We start from the raw sequence: 19,109 nt of genomic DNA, 5'->3' as shown, positions 1-19,109 counted from the left end.
ACAAATACAGAGATCAGCACGCCCACTCACCCCACACTTACACACATACACAACACACAAATACACTCACATTCACTACACAAATACAGAGATCAGCACGCCCACTCACCACACAACACTCAGACACAACACACAAATACACTCACATTAACACACAAATACAGAGATCAGCACGCCCACTCACCACACACTTACACACATACACAACACACAAATACACTCACAGTAACACACAAATACAGAGATCAGCACGCCCACTCACCACACACTTACACACACAACACACAAATACACACACATTAACACACACATACAGAGATCAGCACGCCCACTCACCACACACTTACACACACAACACACAAATACACACACATTAACACACACATACAGAGATCAGCACACCCACTCACCACACACAACACTCAGACACAACACACAAATACACTGACATTCACACACAAATACAGAGATCAGCACACCCACTCACCACACACTTACACACATACACAACACACAAATACACTCACATTCACCACACAAATACAGAGATCAGCACGCCCACTCACCCCACACAACACTCAGACACAACACACAAATACACTGACATTCACACACAAATACAGAGATCAGCACACCCACTCACCACACACTTACACACACAACACACAAATACACTCACATTCACCACACAAATACAGAGATCAGCACGCCCACTCACCCCACACAACACTCAGACACAACACACAAATAAACTCACATTAACACATAAATACAGAGATCAGCACGCCCACTCACCACACACAACACTCAGACACAACACACAAATACACTCACATTAACACACAAATACAGAGATCAGCACGCCCACTCACCACACACAACTCTCAGACACAACACACAAATACACTCACATTAACACACAAATACAGAGATCAGCACACCCCCTCACAACACACAAATACACTCACATTAACACACAAATACAGAGATCAGCACGCCCACTCACCACACACAACTCTCAGACACAACACACAAATACACTCACATTAACACACAAATACAGAGATCAGCACGCCCACTCACCACACACAACACTCAGACACAACACACAAATACACTCACATTAACACACAAATACAGAGATCAGCACACCCCCTCACAACACACAACACTCAGACACAACACACAAATACACTCACATTAACACACAAATACAGAGATCAGCACGCCCACTCACCACACACAACTCTCAGACACAACACACAAATACACTCACATTAACACACAAATACAGAGATCAGCACGCCCACTCACCCCACACAACACTCAGACACAACACCAAATGCACACATACATTAACACACACGCGCCACACACACATCACCCTAGACTTAATGCACGCGCACCACTGGCACACACCACACAAATACTCACAAAGACACACTCTCACCACATACACCCACAGGGGCAGGAAAGAAAAGCGGGGAGCCGGGGTCGGGGGTCGGGGGGAGAAGAGGAGGGGAGCCTTTGAAGCCTTCCTACAGCCCCGCCCCTTCTCCTAAGCCTTCGCGGCCTCGGGACTACATTTCCCAGAAGGCCTCACGCCGCCTCCGCCTTCTGCTCCCTCTTAGCGGGGTCGGAGGTTCTCCCCCTGTCGCCGTTCAGGTGGCGGCGGTGTGCGAGGCTGGCGCTGGGCTGGGCGTCCCAAGCCCTGAGCTCCCCAAATGCCCCCCCAGGACCCGGGCGTCCGGAGTCTCCCTGGGCCCCCGGAACCGCCTCCCATCATTCCCAGCGCCCCCACTGCGCCCATCCCTAATCTGCTCCTCCCCACGCGGGACCCCTGTGCACCCCCCCCCCCGGCACTCATCTCTCTCTCCCCCCCATTTAACCGCCCCCCCCCCGGCCCTGACTCGGCGCCCCCAGAAGCCGCCGCGGTCTCTTCCAGCTCCTCCCCTCCCCCATCCCGGCCAGCGAAGGAGGTGGTCCTCAGCGCACGGCAGGGGCATTGGCACAGTCCGCCGGATCCCGCGCCCCCCGGCCCCGCCACTTACTGCTTCCAGCCGCCCTTCTCGCGGGCTGCGGCCCGGGGCCCTGGCGTGCCCGACGTCCTCCACCCCGACTGTGGCCCTGGCGCCCCCCGCGCCTGGATGGGGCCCCCCCCTCGCCCCCTCAGTTTCACTTCCTGGCTCCCTTGGAGTCTCAGCTAAAATCCCGGCTTCTGCAGGAGCCCATCGGACCCCCTTAATTCTGGGCCTTTCTCGGTTGGTTCTCCTCAGGCAGAAACGAACCACAAGTCGTGCTACCCCATAGAGCACAGCTGCAAGACTGGCAACAACTGTCAGCATTTGATTTTTTATTTCAAAATGTACGACCGTGAAATAAAAGGAGCCCACTCTGTGGTAGTGATCATGACACTTATTACTCATTACATACACATTTCTCGTATTTTACACACATATAATCGGGAATCAGGATTGCGTGGGAAATGATTTCTTTTCTTGCTTTTCTTTTTTGAGATTTTAAAGACTTGAATAGTCCCAAAACTTCTGACTTCTTCTGGCCTTCCTGTTGTTCTATTGTATCAGCATTCAGAACATCCAAGTCTCCTTTTTGCCTCTTTTTCTGCGGGAAGGGGAGGAGGGAGTGAAGCGCAGAGCTCTTAGTTTTGCCGAGTTTGATTGTTAGATGAACATTCATCCCCCCTCTCTGAACTGATACTCCCTAGGCAAGGAGGAAAAGACCACATACAGCTCTTGAAACGTCTGTGTGACTAAAGAAAATAGGTTCCCTAAAATACCTGTCATTTGCATGAATGTGATGAGATATAATGCGTGGTAAGAAATGACGATGATGAGAGGGTTGCAGGGAAACCTTGGCAGGGCGTGGGAATTAATGCAAAATCAAGTGAGCAGAGCTTCGGAACTCTGAGCGGTGGAATGACGGAAGATGGACTACGGGACCCCAAAATATGTCATGCAGGATGGGACGTTGAAAGAAGGTGTGGTGCAGAAATGCAGTGGAGTATTTCAGAGGGAAGGGCATCAGAAAAAAGTCAATCCATTTCCAGGGTTTTCGGCAATCTGTGACGTCCAATGGGGCCTGGACTGCGGCAAGAGGCCTTCCTCCTTAGTTGGGTCCATAAGCTTTATCTCCAGCCTATCTCCGATTACAGACGAGGGCGGGCTCCAGGCCTTCCCACAGATTTTACTTTCCTGATTTTTTTTTTCCACTGTAAATATTGTGATACCCAGTGACTTCCAGCTTTCAGACAAGGACAGGTCTCCTGCGTCTCCTGTCCACGATGATCTGGGAGTCTTCCCACGAGAGACGGAAATTAAATCAGTTCAGGAGAGAGAGCGGAGAGGGCGAAGAGCAGCAGGCCGGGGGCAGAGCCTGGGAGACCGGGCCGAGTTTGGGGGTGAGGGAAGGAGGGAGCAGCTAAGGGGCACCGAAGAGAATCTAAAGTCCAAGGGGGTCCAGCCAGGTGAGCGTTCTTTAAAGGAAGCTTGGAGTTCATGCCTCTAAGCAGAGAGACGATGAGACAGAGCGGACATGCTCCTGAGCTGTTACAAGACAATGAGGTTGTCCCAATAATGAACTTCCCGGGGTGTGGGGCAGAAGTATCAGAGGAGTGGAGACAGGTGAGAAATGAGGAGGTTGTTGGTTTAGAGTTCAAAGTCCTATAGTGTGGGATGAATGTGGAGAATTAAGGAAAAAAGTTGGGAATGGCTTCTACTGGGAGTGAATTAGAGAATCAGGTAGGGATCAATTATCAGGCACTTCCTCTAGTGAGAGCCCAGATTATGAATCAATACTGGGCAACTGTGACTCAAGAGATTCTCAGAAAAGGGTAAGATATGTAAATTCTTGGGAATCTCAGAAATTTGGCAAAAATCAATAAATTCCTTAATTGTACTGGAGTTAAATAAGAAAAATAAGTTAAGAATGAAACAGGGATTAAAGGATAGCTGAAATCAGGTGTTTTAAAGGAGAAATCAAAATAATTCCAAAGCAAAATAATTTTATGCACATAATCAAACACTGCATCCATCATTTGATGGAAATGGAAGCCTATCAGATAACAAGCGTGTTGGCCAAACTTACGTTCCACTTGTAAAAAGTTGAAAAATATATGCCCTTTCCCAAATGTCAAGATATTTTTAAATCTAGTCAACCTTTCCTGCTTATCATCCATTAGTCTGCCTCTTGATTCATTCTCTTGACTCTTGTTCTAAAGTTCTAGAATTCTAGGGGTATAATAAGGTATATAATAGGCGTATATCTATCTATAAATAAGATAAATAAAATCACTTATTTCCCAAATCAGGGAGATCTAGCTGGATTTTTACGTTTAATTGTAACCTTCTCTAGGTTAGAAAGAAGCAAAGAAAAGCTGGGTTCCTTTGAAAATGTGTAGGAAGGAGTTAAGTTTTTGTGAAATGGAAACCTATTTTATATTGGATCCTCTCATGTTCTGCTATGTACATGGAATTTATTTTTCTTTTTATCATTTCGTATTTAAGTTTAAAATGAATTTTACAAAAACAAAAATATTGGCTAGGCTTTTTTTTTTTTAATCATGCCTTTCAAGTAGTCTAATAATTCTTATATTCTCTCTCCTCCACCCCATTTTTCAAATCAATTATTTTTCCACTGAAATATTTCACATTTTCTTCTTTTCATTCTTTTGATCGTTATGTTGTTTCTTGATGTTTCATAAAATCATTCACTTTGACTTACACAATTCTAATTTTTAAGGAAATATTTTCTTCAGTGAGTTTTCATACCTTTTTTTCTATTTGGTCAGTCCTACTTTATAAGGAATTCTTTTCTTCAGTGAATTTTTGTGCCTCTTAATGTAGGTGTTATTTTCTTCAATATTTTTTGGTATCTCCTTTACCAAACTGTTGACTCTTTTTCCCATTCTTTTTTTTTTTTGGCATTACTATCATTTCCCCCCCCCCCCATTTTCCCTCTTATTTGATTTTCAAAATCCCTTTTGAGCTCTTTCATTATATATTTTGAGCTGAGACCAATTCACGTCTCTTTGAGGCTTGGATGTAGCAGTCTTGACTTTGTTGTCTTCTGACTTCCCTATCGCCATAACTTTCTCTGGTCAGGATTTTTTCCCAGTTATTTCCTCATTTTTCCCATCTCTTTAACTTTTAAAATTGGGCTATTTTCAAGGTTGAGGAGGCACTGTTCCAAGCTTCAGAATTTTTGTGTGTGGGGGGGGAGGGGGGGTCCTGTAAGTTGTCAGTTATAACCTAAGGAAAGCTGTTTTGACTACTCTCCTGGCCTGTGTACTCTGGCAGGGTCCCCACTGGCCATAAGCTAGAATGCTGGCACTCCTTCCTACCCTGAGACAGGACTGAGATCTGGCTCAGGAGGTGAATGCAATGGAGATCTGGTCCAGCTAGGTCTCCTTCTGGATATTCTAGAGGATATTGTAAGAGACTGTGGAAAGAGACATGTGGACACTTTTCAAGGGAACACTGATTTGTACTTGGAAAAGACCAGAGAAGTCACTAAGAACTACCTCATTTTAGAGATGAGTAAATTGGGACAGAGAGAATTCATTGGACAGTTATACAGCTAGAGAATCTCCGAGGTAGGATTTGAACTGAAATCTTCTAGGCTTTAAACTTAGTGCCCCATCATTACAACATGCTACCTTCCTCTGTAGTGTTCTGAATATCAATTTCAATGATAAGAACGTGAATAATTGTCCAATCTTTTAACTCCACTATGAGAATTATGACCCGAGGAATTATGAGAATAAGCATTTAAATAATGATTTAATGTTTGCAAAGTACTTCACAGGTATTATCTCATTTGATTCTTATATAAATCCTAAGAGGCAGGTGTTATCAGTATACACATTTTACAATAGATGGGGGAAACTGAGGCAGTAATAGATTAAGTGATTTGCGTGGGGTCACACAGCTAGTAAGTGTTAGACTGAATTTGAATTCAGATCTTGTAGCTTCCAGAGCAGCACTCTATTCACTGGGCCACTTATCAGAATAAAGAAATCAGTACAAAAAGAAATGCCCAACAATTTCCAAAATGTTCATACCAGATTTTTTGTATTAACAAAGAACGGGAAACAAATATTAATTAATGGGAAATGGCAAATGAAATTATGGTAGATGGATGCTATGGAATATAATTGAAGTGTACTAAAAACAATATTTCATGGGAAAATTCATTCTATTTATAGAGCTTTATGCACATTTTGAAATTTCAGGTGTCTAATTAAGTCTATATTCAAGCAAAAGTTCTTCCCTTGTTAATTAGATCCATAAGTTTTTTCTCCACCATAATTTCTCCAATGTACAGTCAAGTCTGAGCTCCATGTCAAAGTTTTCCCACAATCATTGCTTTTGTAAGCCTTCTTTTCAGTATGAATATTGTGGTGTCTAGGGACATCCCTCTTCAATAAAAGGTGTCTCCTCAATTGGTACATTTAGGAGTGCTCGCTGTGAATCCCCTGATGCTCTCGGGCTGGAGGTCTTCCCACATTGAGCCCACACAGAGATTGCTCCCAAAATGAATCTTTTGGTGGCCGACAATCTCTATGCTCCATATGAACACCTTTCCTCATTCAGTACAGGGAAAAGATTTCTATCTCGTATGAATTCTTCGATGGGAAATAAGGGATGATTGCTGCCGGAAGGTCTTCCCACACTGGTTACATTCATAAGGTTTCTCTCCAGTGTGGATCCTGTGATGGAGAACAAGATGGGAGCTGAGTCTGAAGGTCTTTCCACATTCGTTACATTCATAAGGCTTTTCCCCGGTGTGGATCCTATGATGGAGAACAAGTTTGGAGTTGAAGCTGAAAGTCTTTCCACAGTGATCACATTCGTAAGGCTTCTCTCCAGTGTGGATTCTCTTATGCTCAGCAAGATTGGAGCTCTGTCTGAAAGTCTTTCCACACTGATTACATTTATAGGGCTTCTCTCCAGTGTGGATTCTCTCGTGCTTAGCGAGGCTGGAGCTCTGTGTGAAGGCCTTTCCACATTGTTTACATTCGTAAGGCTTCTCTCCAGTGTGGACTCTCTGGTGTAGAGCAAGATGGGAGGTGTTTGTAAAAGTCTTTCCACAGTCATTGCACTCGTACAGCTTCTCCCCAGTGTGGATTCTCTGGTGTAGCGCAAGTTTGGAGTTGCACCTGAAAGTCTTCCCGCACTGATTACACTCATAAGGTTTCTGCCCGGTGTGGATTTTCCGATGATTGGCGATGCTCGAGCTGTGTCTGAAACACTTCCCACACTGCTTACACTTATAGGGCTTCTCTCCAGTGTGGATCCTCTTATGCTCGGCGAGATTGGAGCTCTGTCTGAAGCTCTTTCCACACTGACCACATTCAAACGGCTTCTCCCCAGTGTGGATTCTCTGATGCTCAGCAAGACTGGAGCTGTGTCTGAAGGTCTTTCCACATTCGCTACACTCATAAGGCTTCTCCCCAGTGTGGATTCTCTGATGTTCAACCAGACTGCATCTCTGCCGGAAAGTTTTTCTGCACTGACTACACTCGTAAAGTTTCTTTCCTCTGTGGCTTCTCCGATGTACAGTAAGGGAGGCCTTTTCACTAAAAGTTTTACCACATTCACGACACTCATAAGACTTCTCTCTGGTATGAATTCTCTGGTGGGAAACAAGGGATGACTGGCGCTTAAAGGCTCTGCCACATTGATTGCACCTGTAATGTTCCTCTGCATCCTGGACTTTCTGGTGCCCAGTGAGCTTTGAGTTAGGATTGAAGGCCTTTTCACCGTCATTATAGATACAAAGCATCTCACCAGTATGACTGTTCTGAGGTCTAATAAGGTCTGAATTCAAGCTGAAGGCCATCTCATACTGATAAGTGTGTCCTTCAGGAAGCTTCTCAAGAGACTTAACAATCTCTACTGGTTCAGCAGAGCATTCCCTATATTTACTATTTTGAGAAGAATCATTCCCTGATATCATTTTCTTATAGCGAATTAGAACTGAATATTGTCTGAAATTTTCATCTTTATCAAAGTTGCAATGATTCTTTTGATTTTTCTCTGTCTTGATACCAAAGTCACAGATTTCCCTCATATTGAAGTCACGGTGACCATTTTTCCTGAATCTTTGCTGTTGTGATCCTTCCAAAGAAACGCTCAGCGTAGTCTCTCCATCTGAAACAAAGAAACAAATATATATATATACATATATATATATATATATGTAAGGACCATATACCCATACTTAAATATCCTCTTCTCTCCATTGAATGTCATCTGGTTTATAATCCATTTCCCTAGAGATTAATTAGTCTTCAAAATTAAATGAGTAGTATCAATCACTTGAAAATGCCATAAGTTCACATTCCCAGGATAATTTAATTTTACAAATAATTTAATTTACAAAGAGCTTACAAAGATAATTTAATTTACAAAGAGTTTCACATACAATAACAATGGGGGGAAAATGGATACTCACAGCAAACCTGCCACACAGAAAGGAGCAGCATTCTCATTACATTCCCAACTAAAGCCATGAGCTCCTGAAGACAGAGTGAATTGACCGACATCCCTGCAGCTGAGAGCGAAACTGACTGGGCATGCTCTGTTCATGGTACGAGAAACTATTCTATTATTCACTTGTTTATCTTTATAAGTGTGGAAACAAACCATAATATAAGCAGCAGTTTTAACAAGTACCAAATATAAGTAGTCTTAGCATGTCTGTTAGATCATTTCAGCAGTCCTGCTGTATAAGAATGAGTTAATGAACACTATGAGAAATGTATTGTAAAGAAATTCAAATTATATGAGTTCAGACTTTTTTGAATTGCAAATTTGGTTGGTTTTTCTAAACCTTTCATTTTTGGCACATTCTGTCATTAATTTTAAGTGTGATTATTAAAAATGGTGATTACCAGTTGGCACTCAGAAAAAGAATTTCTTTGGGAAGCCATCCCTAAGTTCCCTGACTGTAGGGAATAGACCAATATCTCACATTGGAATAGAAGGCTATCATTGCCAAGCACCAGGTTTAGACAATGATCCCCGATGCGATCAGGCCCAGCCCGTCTCCTGGGGTTCTTTCCCTTCTTATTGACTGTATAGACCATGGCTATGTCAGCCTATTTTAGCAGATTCCCAGGGATAAACCTCATGGTTCTCTGTATTGACTGTAGGTGCTATGCTTTCAGTGTAGGTCTTTGCCTGAGGCTCAGAGAAGGTACACATCTCCTAAATGCCTGCAGAAGGTTTGGAATGCTTGTATTCTCCCAATCATGGTTATCCCATCATCTTCACACTTGGACAAGCAGCCTAACATTGGGGTTTGTGACCCAGCCTGGGACACAAATGCTCCAAGTCCAGTGGGGGAAGCCTCCTAATCTGCAGGACATACCAGGGAGCAAGAAATCTCAGGGGAGGAGTTCCTGAGATCCCTATCTTCTCCTACTGGTCAGAGAGAACTTCCCCTTTATGGGTATCATCAGGAAAGTTGGATATCTCATTCTTTAGAGTATTTTGGAGATGGAGGTGAAATACATATGATCTAGTACCCACTGGTGAAAGGAGAAGAAAGAAAATGACCAATGCATTGCCATCAGGTGGATGCAAACGGAGAAATTCAACATGATGCAATTGCTCGACAGGGACAATCAAAGGACAAGGTCGATTATAGAAGTACACTGACCTAGCTCTCAATGAAATTATGAATGCAGATGACCCAGACTTGCAAAGACCTGATGAAGATGCCATTCCAGAAAAGATAAGGATAGCCCTAGAGAAATCTGTGCTCAAGATGCAGATAAGCTAGCTCCAGTTCACTCTATCCGCCGGATCAGCAAGGAGCAATTCTGGAGCTAAGCAAAGAGTTATTTAGATGGTGGAAATGCAAAAAGATCCAATGGAGCCTCCAAGATTCAAGATGAATAAAACCCAGCTAGGACCTGACATCTCTAAAGACTTGCCAGAAGCAAGAACCCCACATTCCTAAGAGGCAAGTCAGGCTCTCCACTTTCCCCCTCCCTCCACAGGACAGCCATTGCACTTCAATCCTTTCTTCAAATTTGACTACACCTTTTATGAAGTCATGGCTCTTCTTGTTTCTCTTTATTGATCAATTCTAATGCATTATCACAGTCATTCTTTGAAATTTCACATGCCAGGCTGAGCACTAATTCTGTTATATAGTTATTTTCATTATTGTACCCAGCTTTTCTTATGTTGTATTCAAATCCCTAGTTTTGTCACTTCTAGAACATATACTAACTATCCATATCATTCCATTACTTCTCCTATCTATAGGAATAATTTACTTTCCCTGGTGACCCCTTTTTTCAGGAAGAGGATGGCATGCTTTGCTATTAGTCCCATTGCAGCCATTGCCATTTTGTGGTTGATGAACCCTTTAGGAATTGATAATAATGGCCTTCAAGGTTTGAGCAAAAAGCGGCTCAATGGAAGTTTTAGTAGAAAATAATTGCCTGGTTTTGTTATAAATATTTTAAAACAAAAATGGAACAAATATCAACAATAAAAATCAACATTTTCCTCGGGAACAGTTTTCTTTCTGCACTGGTTCCAAACTATCGTGATGATTCATACAATGCTTTTCCAGGTCGTACAGTGATTACATCCAACTCTGCTCACTTCAGACTAAGTGCAACATGTGTTTTTTTCAGTTTCTCAATCTAATATCAAATTGTTTCCCAAGAGACATAACCATTTGAAATCCCAATGCAAATGGATTCCAAGAGGATGGCCAAATTACGGCCATTGTCTGGCTGTCACTGCCCCAGAGTAGTTCCCTCATTCCCAGGGTACCTCTTAAGCACCAGCAGGGCGATCACCAGATCAAGATGTTACACACATTTGTACAGATGGCAGGCTCTTTGAAAACCACGAGCACATTACAAGCCACCGAGGATTGTCCCAACATTCTACAAAACCGGTCCTTATGCTGCTTCTCATGATACTGGGGGGACTGCTTTCTGCTTCCTGCACACGATTAATACTCTTCAGTTGAGCAAATTTCCAAAGGAATTGCTTGGAAACCCAGGTCAAGTCATTCAGAAGTTTTTGTAAAAGAATAGCTAGTAGGCCAATGATAGAAAGAAGAAAGCTAACTCCAAAGAGATTTTTCCTTAGAAGTTTTCTTTTTTTTTTTTTTTTTTTAAATATGTAAACATTGTTTAAAAGAAAATAAAACCTGGGCAGCTAGATGGCGCAGTGGATAGAGCACCAGCCCTGAAGTCAAGAGGATCTGAGTTCAAATCTACCCTCAGACACAACACTTAACACTGGGCAAGTCACGTAATTCTAATTGCCTCGGCTAAAAAAAAAAAAAAGTGCAATTGACCTTCAAGTACATTTATCACTTAATACACTACTTGTCATTACCCAATAGAAAAAATTATCTTCCCCACAGTACCTAACACTTCATGTTAATTTTGTTGGCTGGAAAGGGAGCTAAAATTTTAAAAAGTTCCAACTCTCAGCAAATACCTTGTAAAATTCTCCTCCCATTTTCTACCTCATCCATGTGTGAAGAAACATTTTCACTGCATTCTGGTTAAAAACCAAAATACAGGGTGGCCCAATAGATGGAGAGCTGGGCCTGACGTCAAGAAGACCCAAGTTCTTACCTCAGAAACTTCTTAGCAATGTAGCCTTGGGCAATGTCAGCTTGCCTCGGTTTCCTTATTTGCACAATGAGGAGATTAGCACCTATTTTCTGAGCTTTTCATGCTAAATCAACTGGAATCATACTTGCAGAGTTTTAGCACATACAGGGCACTACATAATTGTTAGCTCTTATTATCATCTTGACTATCTTCTCCTCAAGCCCACTGCTCTCCTTTTGGAACCGTCATTCTCCTCTCTCCTTGTATTTATTTATCTTCCTATTGAGTTTAACATTTTTCCTCCTCACAACCCCTTCCTTTGACTGGATCAGCTGAGACTGGGGCTCTCCCTGTTTTTACACTAAATTGTGAGCTCCCAGATAACAAGGACCATCTTGTCCTTCTTCATACTCTCAGAGCTTAGCCCAAGGCCTAGAATATAGGAGGCACTTCAGGAATGTTTGTTGATGGACTACCTGGGCCCAGGGCTGATTCAGGCCCAACCTCTACCTCGGTCCCAGGAATCTAGTCCCTCTCCATGGTCAAATGCAGGTTTCTGGCCTCAGTCCTGTTTTCTCCTCTCCCCTACAGGGGTTCCCTTTGTCTAGTTCTCATGTGAATGGAAGCTGATCAGAGCCCACCGTGGGGGTCCCAAAGGCAGCTGGAAGATCCCCTGTTACGGGTGTCTATCTCAATCAAGGCTGGCAGTTACCAACATGGATCTGGCCAATGATTCCCCAAGAATGGAGACAAAGACTGGGCCCCAAAGATCAGGAAAGGGACTTAGGTTGATGACTTATGCTTTGTATTATTTCCAGAGAAGACTCTGGCTTTCATTCCCACTCAATGCTGAATGAAGAGAGAGAAAATCCTGAAACCAGGATACCAGGGTCCACTATAAATGTAAGTAACAGAAGCTTGGGTGGGCCCCCCCTTTGACATCTCCCTCGCTGACCCACTCACCAAAGCAGCTTTTTCAAAACCTTTTATCCCCCCCCAACACTCCCACACAAATATCTCCCACTGCTCTCTTGGCTGAGAACTTGGCCTTATATTTCAGTGAGACAATCAGACAATTACAAAAAGCTCTCTTAGCCCCCTTCATCTCCCCAAAGCCTTTTTGTCCCCCTTTACTACAGTCTCTCATGAAGTTTTTCACAAGGCAGATGTCTAAACAATCCTATAACATCCATCTCCTCCTCCAGCATATTCTCGACTTTATCATCTCCATTTTCTCATTAATTTTTAATCGCTCCATTTCTACTCCTGCCACAAAGGAAACCATTTCTCCTCAGTCTTCAAAAAACCCTAACTTCATCCATCCATCCCCTATAGATGTTACCTGTATCTCTCTTCCCTTTCATAGCCAAACGCCTCAAGATGGCCCCCTCCTTTAGTCATCCAGCCCCTGACTTTCACAGACTGGGAAACTGGGGATCAGGGACTTTCCTACTGCTAAAAAGTATCTGAGAAAGAATTGGAAATGGTGGTCCCGCCCCCGGTCCGGCACCCCCTCCCTGTGACACGGGGCTGCCTCTTGGGGAACAGCCCTCATACACCTGCTTCACTTCACTCACCTGGGCAGCGGCCTCTGGAATCTTCTCGCTCAAGCATCCACGGACCTTCCCCTCGCTCAAAATGGGAGAGCAAATCTTCTCTGGGAAGAGGAAGTCCTGGGCATGGGAACAAGGAAGAGATGATGATGAGGGACACTTGTGATTCAGTTCTCCTTAGGACAGGGGGGCAGGGGCAGCTGGGTGGCGCAGTGGATAGAGCACCAGCCCTGAATTCAGGAGGACCCGAGTTCAAATCTGGTCTCAGACACTTAACACTTCCTAATTGTGTGACCCTGGGCAAGTCACTTAACCCCAGCCTCAGAAAAAGAAGGAAAAAAAAAATAGGACAGGGGGGCAGACAAGAAGGGATATAAGGTGTCCCCAGGACTCCCCAAGAACCTTTTCTATGATGTTTATTGTTGGGAGCTTTGGTGGGTGATGGAAAGGAGATCATTGGAAGCTTCCTTCCTAGAGGGCTAAACCCAGAGATTCTATTATCTAGAAACCAGAGGCAGCTGTGGGGGGGGGGGGGGGGGGGGGGAGAGGGGGCAGTAGAGAGAGCTGGGGCTGGATTCAGGAAGCACTTAGTGTCTTATTGGCCAAGAGCCAGACAAGTCATTTAACCTCTGTTTGCCTGAGTTTCTTCAACTGTAAAATGTAAATAATAATATCATTTAATTCTCATCCTCTTAAATTCTAGTATATGTGATACTTTTAACTGGGTGTGGAAGTCATAAAACTGTGATTTATGATCAGTAAATGTTTGATTTATATACTTATTTTTATAAACTTATATATCCAGGGTCATGTAAAAATTTCTCGGGCAAAAAGGGGTCATGAGTGAAAAAAGTTTTAAGAAGTCCAGATTAACTCAAAGATTTGCTGTGAGGATCACATTAAATAACATTTTAAGCACAGTGCTGGCATATAGTAGGGCTACATAAATGCGTACATTCCTTCCTTTCCTTTTGCACCATTTGTGCTGGAATTTTGGGGAAGAATGAGGGAAGAACAAGGACACGCTTGTTATACCAGGCTTCTGAGAGTCAGGATAGGAGCTGTGACCCAACCCAAAGGGGAAGAGGCTGGTTTGGGAGCTGGGGGCTTCCCCTCACTGCCCAACAGGTTTCAGAAATCCGGCAGACAACATTTGCGTTCAGGGAGAGGTGGGACTAGAACAAGCTCTGAGGTGACTCTCAGTCTGCGAATCTTCAATACCTCAGGCTCCCTAAAACCAGTAAGTGACAGCTTCAGGGGCAGCAAAGAAAACTCTCAACTTATCTCATGATGCAAAGACTTTTTACAGGAAAATCAGGGAGCAGGAGAACCCTGTCTCTTGGACTGCAAAGATCTCTATTTTAGGTTTTCTAATAACTGACTACTGTGGGAGAGGGAAAGAAGGCTGTCCCTTCGATGGTAGATTCCTAATCCTAGGGGAAGTGTCCTTACCTAGGGAAAGCAGGTTCCAGGTATTCTCCAGCATAACCTCTTTGTATAGCTCCTTTTGAGAAGGATCCAAGAGGCCCCACTCCTCCGGGGTGAAGTCCACAGCCACATCCTGGAAGGTCACCATCTCCTAAATAATCAAAAGTAATGAGACTTAAAACTGAAAGATTTCAAAATTCAGCTCATCCAATGTTCACCAACTTACAGGAGGCAACTGAACAGAGAAGATATTTCCCCAATGTGTCAGAGCCAATACTTAGAACCAGTCAAAAAGTTCTAAGTTTCCTTTTTGAGAAAAGCTTTTTTTTTTTTTTTTTAATTTGCACTTGGAATAAAACGGACATATGTTACTATGAATTGCTTTTCCCTGTGTGATCTATCAGAGATAGATACAAGGATCTCTGGAGGAGAAAGAGAAGGTCATGTTCTTCATCAGAACAGACATAAATAATATGTTCTAAAGAAAATTCCATGAAGAGTTGGCAAGATGCTGTGTATTCTGGGATGGGGGAGTAGGAGGAAGTTTCCTATGATCACTGAAAAGAGAGTAAAGAAAAAGAAAAGATTCAGCTTATTTCCTGAGTGACTGAAATAAAGTCTTATCTAGATGAAAACATGAAAAGAATTATTGTATGTATGTATCAATGTACTATAATCTTTTTTCCCCCTCAATAGTATTTAATTTTTTCCAACTACATGTAAAAATTATCAATTATCATTGATAACATATTATCATTCATTTTTGTAAGACCTTGTGTTCCAAATTTTTCTACCTCCCTCCTTTACCTCTCCCCCTCTCCAAGACAGCAAACAATATGATCTAGGTTAAATATGTGTGAGTCTTTTAAATGTATTTCCATGTCTATCAAAGTCAGACCTAAAGGGAAAAAAGGTTCGAGAAAGAAAAAGCAAATGAACAAAAAAAACAAATCCTGCCTCAGATTCTTGTAAATATGTGAGTCTGGGCAAGTCACTCAACTCTGTTTGCCTCCGCTTCCTCATCTCTAAAATGAGCTATAGAAGGAAATGGCAGATTACTCCAGTGTCTTTGCCAAGAAAACCCAAATGGGGTCTTGGAGAGTTGGATATGAACAAAATGACCTAACATCACAAAGAGTCAAGAGACTCTAAAAGGAAAGGCACACACAAAATCTTGGGAATCTCAAAAGATGAAAAAAAGATCCGTTCCCTAATTGTTTAGAAATAGAAATAAGACAAGTTAAAGATAAAAAATGGATTCCACATAGAGCATAAATCTGCTGTTTTATTAAAGAAATCAAAATGAAAAAGTTGAAAGAACTCTACCCTCATGAGATAAGAGAACTGCTCAAAAATAAAAAGAAAGTCTAAAATGGAGTCGTATTGCTATATTGGAATTGGAAGAAAATGATGGTCAGATCCATCTTAGCACCTCGGCTGGAACTAAGAGGTTTAAGAGGTTGGAGAAATAGATAATCTGTCCCAAGTATCAATAGGTCTGGTCAAGCTCTCCGGTATGTTGTTCATCGATCTCTGCAGCCCATTCTCTTGATTTTTGTTCTCCCGGATTCCAGAGTTCCAGGGGCACATTTAGATCCTTCTCCCCTACCCCCCCCCCACAAGGAAACTGGCAGCACTTGTGTCAGCAGCGCATAGACTCAAATTGGAACAGAAACTGACAATGTCTTTCTTATGGATTAGATCAAACCCCAGTCTTGGTTAACAAAATTTGACCTTTATGGTAAACGAAAGAACTTCCTTTCCCCATATTATTCTTATTTCTATATAATTAAATATAAAACCAAATGAATATAGGCCATTAACAAATGAAAGCAATCATGCAGCAAAGGCATGTGACATTTTGGCTTTGATGCAGCATGGCTAGGGCTGCCCCCTCTGTCAATCCATGACTCTTTGCCCCTCAAATAGAAATAAACAGTGTACTTCTTAGACTGACGGGTCTCTTTTCACTACATGATCAGCTCCCAGGGCTGCTGGGGGGACCAGTAACGGTAAAGGGCTCACCCACCAGTGCACATGTGTGGACAAAACCGAGTCCGGTATCTCAGTGCACACGTCCATCTAAGCGTGTCCTGGGGGACCGAAGGGCGCTGCCCGTGGTCCTGCAGACCCCCGCGGGGCTGGGGCCGGCTCCCAGGCATCCTGGGCCGCCTTATTCAGACTGTTGCTAGGAAGGCCCCTGACCATTCTGGGTCCTAAAGGAGAAGGGATTTCTAAGGCCCGTGGCACCCTCTCCTCACTTCGTACTCCCCTCCTCCGCCCGGCTGAGCCTGATCTTCGAGCCCCCAACTCTGCCTCTCCAGTGGCTCCTCTCCAGCCCCTCCTCGGGCTTCCTTCCCACCTCAGCTGGTCCCCAGGCTGCTGCGGCCTCCCCCCCCCCACCGCCTCGTCTACACGGCAGAGAGCTTGTGTGCACAGGGCTGCTGAGCGTCTGCCTTAGACCGGAAGCTCCCCAAGGGCAGAGCGAGCTTTTCCCGCCTTTGTCCCCAGGGAAGCTTGGAACGAGGACGGTCCAGAGGAGAGCCAAGACCTGGGGGGACTCAGAGTCCCGGGCGCTCGGTCCTTGTGCCTCAGTGCTCGGCAGGGAAATCTTACGGAAAACAAACCCGGGAGGCAGCGATCTGGGGGCCAAAGTGCCAAAGCCCCGGCGCCACTCCCGTACCGCTTTCACCCCCACTTCTATAAAACGGCCGGGGTCGGCCGCCCGGGGAGATGGCCTGGGGCTCCGGGGCTGGGGCGCACTCACCTGGGCCGGGGGTCTGCGCCTCCCAGGGGCCATGGCTGCCGCAGGCTGGGCCGGGAGCAGGACTCCTTCCTTCAGGAGCAGGAGGCCGGCCTGGGGGGATTGACGGAGCGTGAGACCCCCAGCATCACAGAGCCCCCCCCCCCGCAGGGGGGGAGACTCCCATAGCTGCAGGAGGGAGGCAGCAGGGGGACTTCTTCCGTCCTCCTCTTCCAGATTCTTACCTCCCCCCTCCCATGGGATGGGAGCCTCGATGGCCCCCGAGTCGGAGCGCCCCCTCCCGGCGGTCCTCTGCCCTCAGCATCCCTCTTCCCCCTCAGCCCACCTAGAACTCCACCGACTGCTCGGTGGGTTGGGGATGGGGGTGGGGGTGGGGCTGGGAGACAGTCCTGTCCAGGGTTCGGGTTCGGCTGAAGGCTCTGGAAAAGGGGGGGAGGGGAGGAGCCCCGGGGAAGGAGGGTCTGGGAAGCGCGCGGAGTAACAAAGTTTCTGGGAAAGCCGGCCTGCCACGTGCAGGGGAGGGCTCCGGGCCCTAATTTTGGAGCTGGAGGCTGCTTCTCTGCTCCCAGGAGGGGAGGCGGGGAGCCAGAGCCTGAAGCGGCTGGGAGCCAGCAGGGGAACCCGGGGCCAGGCAAGGGAGGCCGGCGGGAGCCTCGGCGTCTGCTCCCGGGGCCAGGACTCCGGGTCCCTGTGGGGCCCCAGGGCGGCCGGCGGGACCGGCGCATCTCTACCCGGAGCTGGGAGAGAAGGGCTGACGCCGGTCCGAGGGTCGGGGGGGAGGCCGGAGTGGGGGTGAGTGTGGCCCGGGGACAAAAGGAGCTCCAGGACCCCGGGACGGGAGGGGGAGCCTGCAGTGCCCGGGGGCGCTGGGGGAGGGGAGGGTCCCCGGCGGCCCGGAGGGCTCGTGGGAAAAGGCGGCCGGCAGAAGCGGGCAGCGCGAGGCTTCCGGATTCCGACCTACCTGAGGGCGGCAAGCACAGAGCCGGCCAGGCGCGGTCCGGCTCCCGGGAAGGAGGCCGGGGCTCTGGAGAGGAGGCGGCGGAGATCTCGGCTCGGAGAGGAGGAAACGGCGCGCTCTCGCTCAGAGCGGAGGCCGGGGATCTCAGCTTCGGGGAAGGAGGCCGGGAGACCCACGGCCGAGGTTTCCGCCTGCAGGCAGCCTGCCCGGTCCCGCCGAGAGCCCAGAGTCTTCCCTTTCCTCCAATGGCCCCCGGAGCCGGAGCCCGGAGCCAGCCTCTCCTCCCCAGGCCCAGCCCTCCGTCACATGAACGGCGGGGCCACTGGGAGAGCCCTTTCCCACTCCGGACTCCGCCCAGGCCCCAAACCCCACCCCCAAGTTCCCGCGGCCCCGCCTTCCCCCTCTCGCTGCCTCTCTGAGAGCCCTCCACAGCCCCCCTGCACGTCCAGCTTTCCTCCCGCGCTCCCCCCCACGCTCACCTTGTGGCGAGCCGGGACATCCAGAGCCTCCCTCCCTCCGTCCGTCCCTCCGAGAGTCCCGGTCGTTTCTCCCCCACGTCCCTCACGCCCAGGCAGGGGTCCCCGCCCTCCCCCCACGCTGCCTCTCTGAGAGCCCTCCACAGCCCCCCTCCACGTCCAGGTTTCCTCCCGCGCTCCCCCCCCCCACGCTCACCTTCTGGCCAGGGGGGATAGAAGGGGGATGCTGGCATAGTCAGCGGCCCGGCCTCGAGGCCCCTGACAGGAAGGGGGTGCTGGAGACCTGTGGGGGCCGCGTCTCTCTCCTCATCCC

At 46.4% G+C, this 19,109-nt stretch overlaps 1 protein-coding gene across 2 annotated transcripts; it reads right to left on the bottom strand.

Moving 5' to 3' along the window:
- Nucleotides 1–5,781: 5,781 nt before the first annotated feature.
- LOC141565003 (uncharacterized) lies at nucleotides 5,782–18,628 on the bottom strand. 2 transcript variants are annotated; one of them, XM_074307959.1, is made up of 5 exons: nucleotides 18,324–18,628; nucleotides 17,366–17,455; nucleotides 14,623–14,749; nucleotides 13,195–13,290; nucleotides 5,782–8,171 (listed from the first exon to the last, which is right to left on the bottom strand). In XM_074307959.1, the coding sequence occupies exons 2-5, from the start codon at nucleotides 17,396–17,398 to the stop codon at nucleotides 6,628–6,630; spliced, it is 1,800 nt and encodes a 599-aa protein (XP_074164060.1). In that variant the 5' UTR covers nucleotides 17,399–17,455; nucleotides 18,324–18,628; the 3' UTR covers nucleotides 5,782–6,627. The 2 variants fall into 2 exon arrangements, with proteins under 2 accessions (XP_074164060.1, XP_074164061.1); XM_074307960.1 differs by lacking the exon at nucleotides 18,324–18,628 and adding an exon at nucleotides 16,628–16,814 and having other exon boundaries at nucleotides 17,366–17,421.
- Nucleotides 18,629–19,109: the final 481 nt, after the last annotated feature.

The sequence above is a fragment of the Sminthopsis crassicaudata genome, chromosome 3, assembly GCF_048593235.1.
Source record: "Sminthopsis crassicaudata isolate SCR6 chromosome 3, ASM4859323v1, whole genome shotgun sequence".
In the NCBI taxonomy this organism is placed as follows: domain Eukaryota; kingdom Metazoa; phylum Chordata; class Mammalia; order Dasyuromorphia; family Dasyuridae; genus Sminthopsis; species Sminthopsis crassicaudata.
This window is presented reverse-complemented; position numbering and strand designations above follow the sequence as displayed.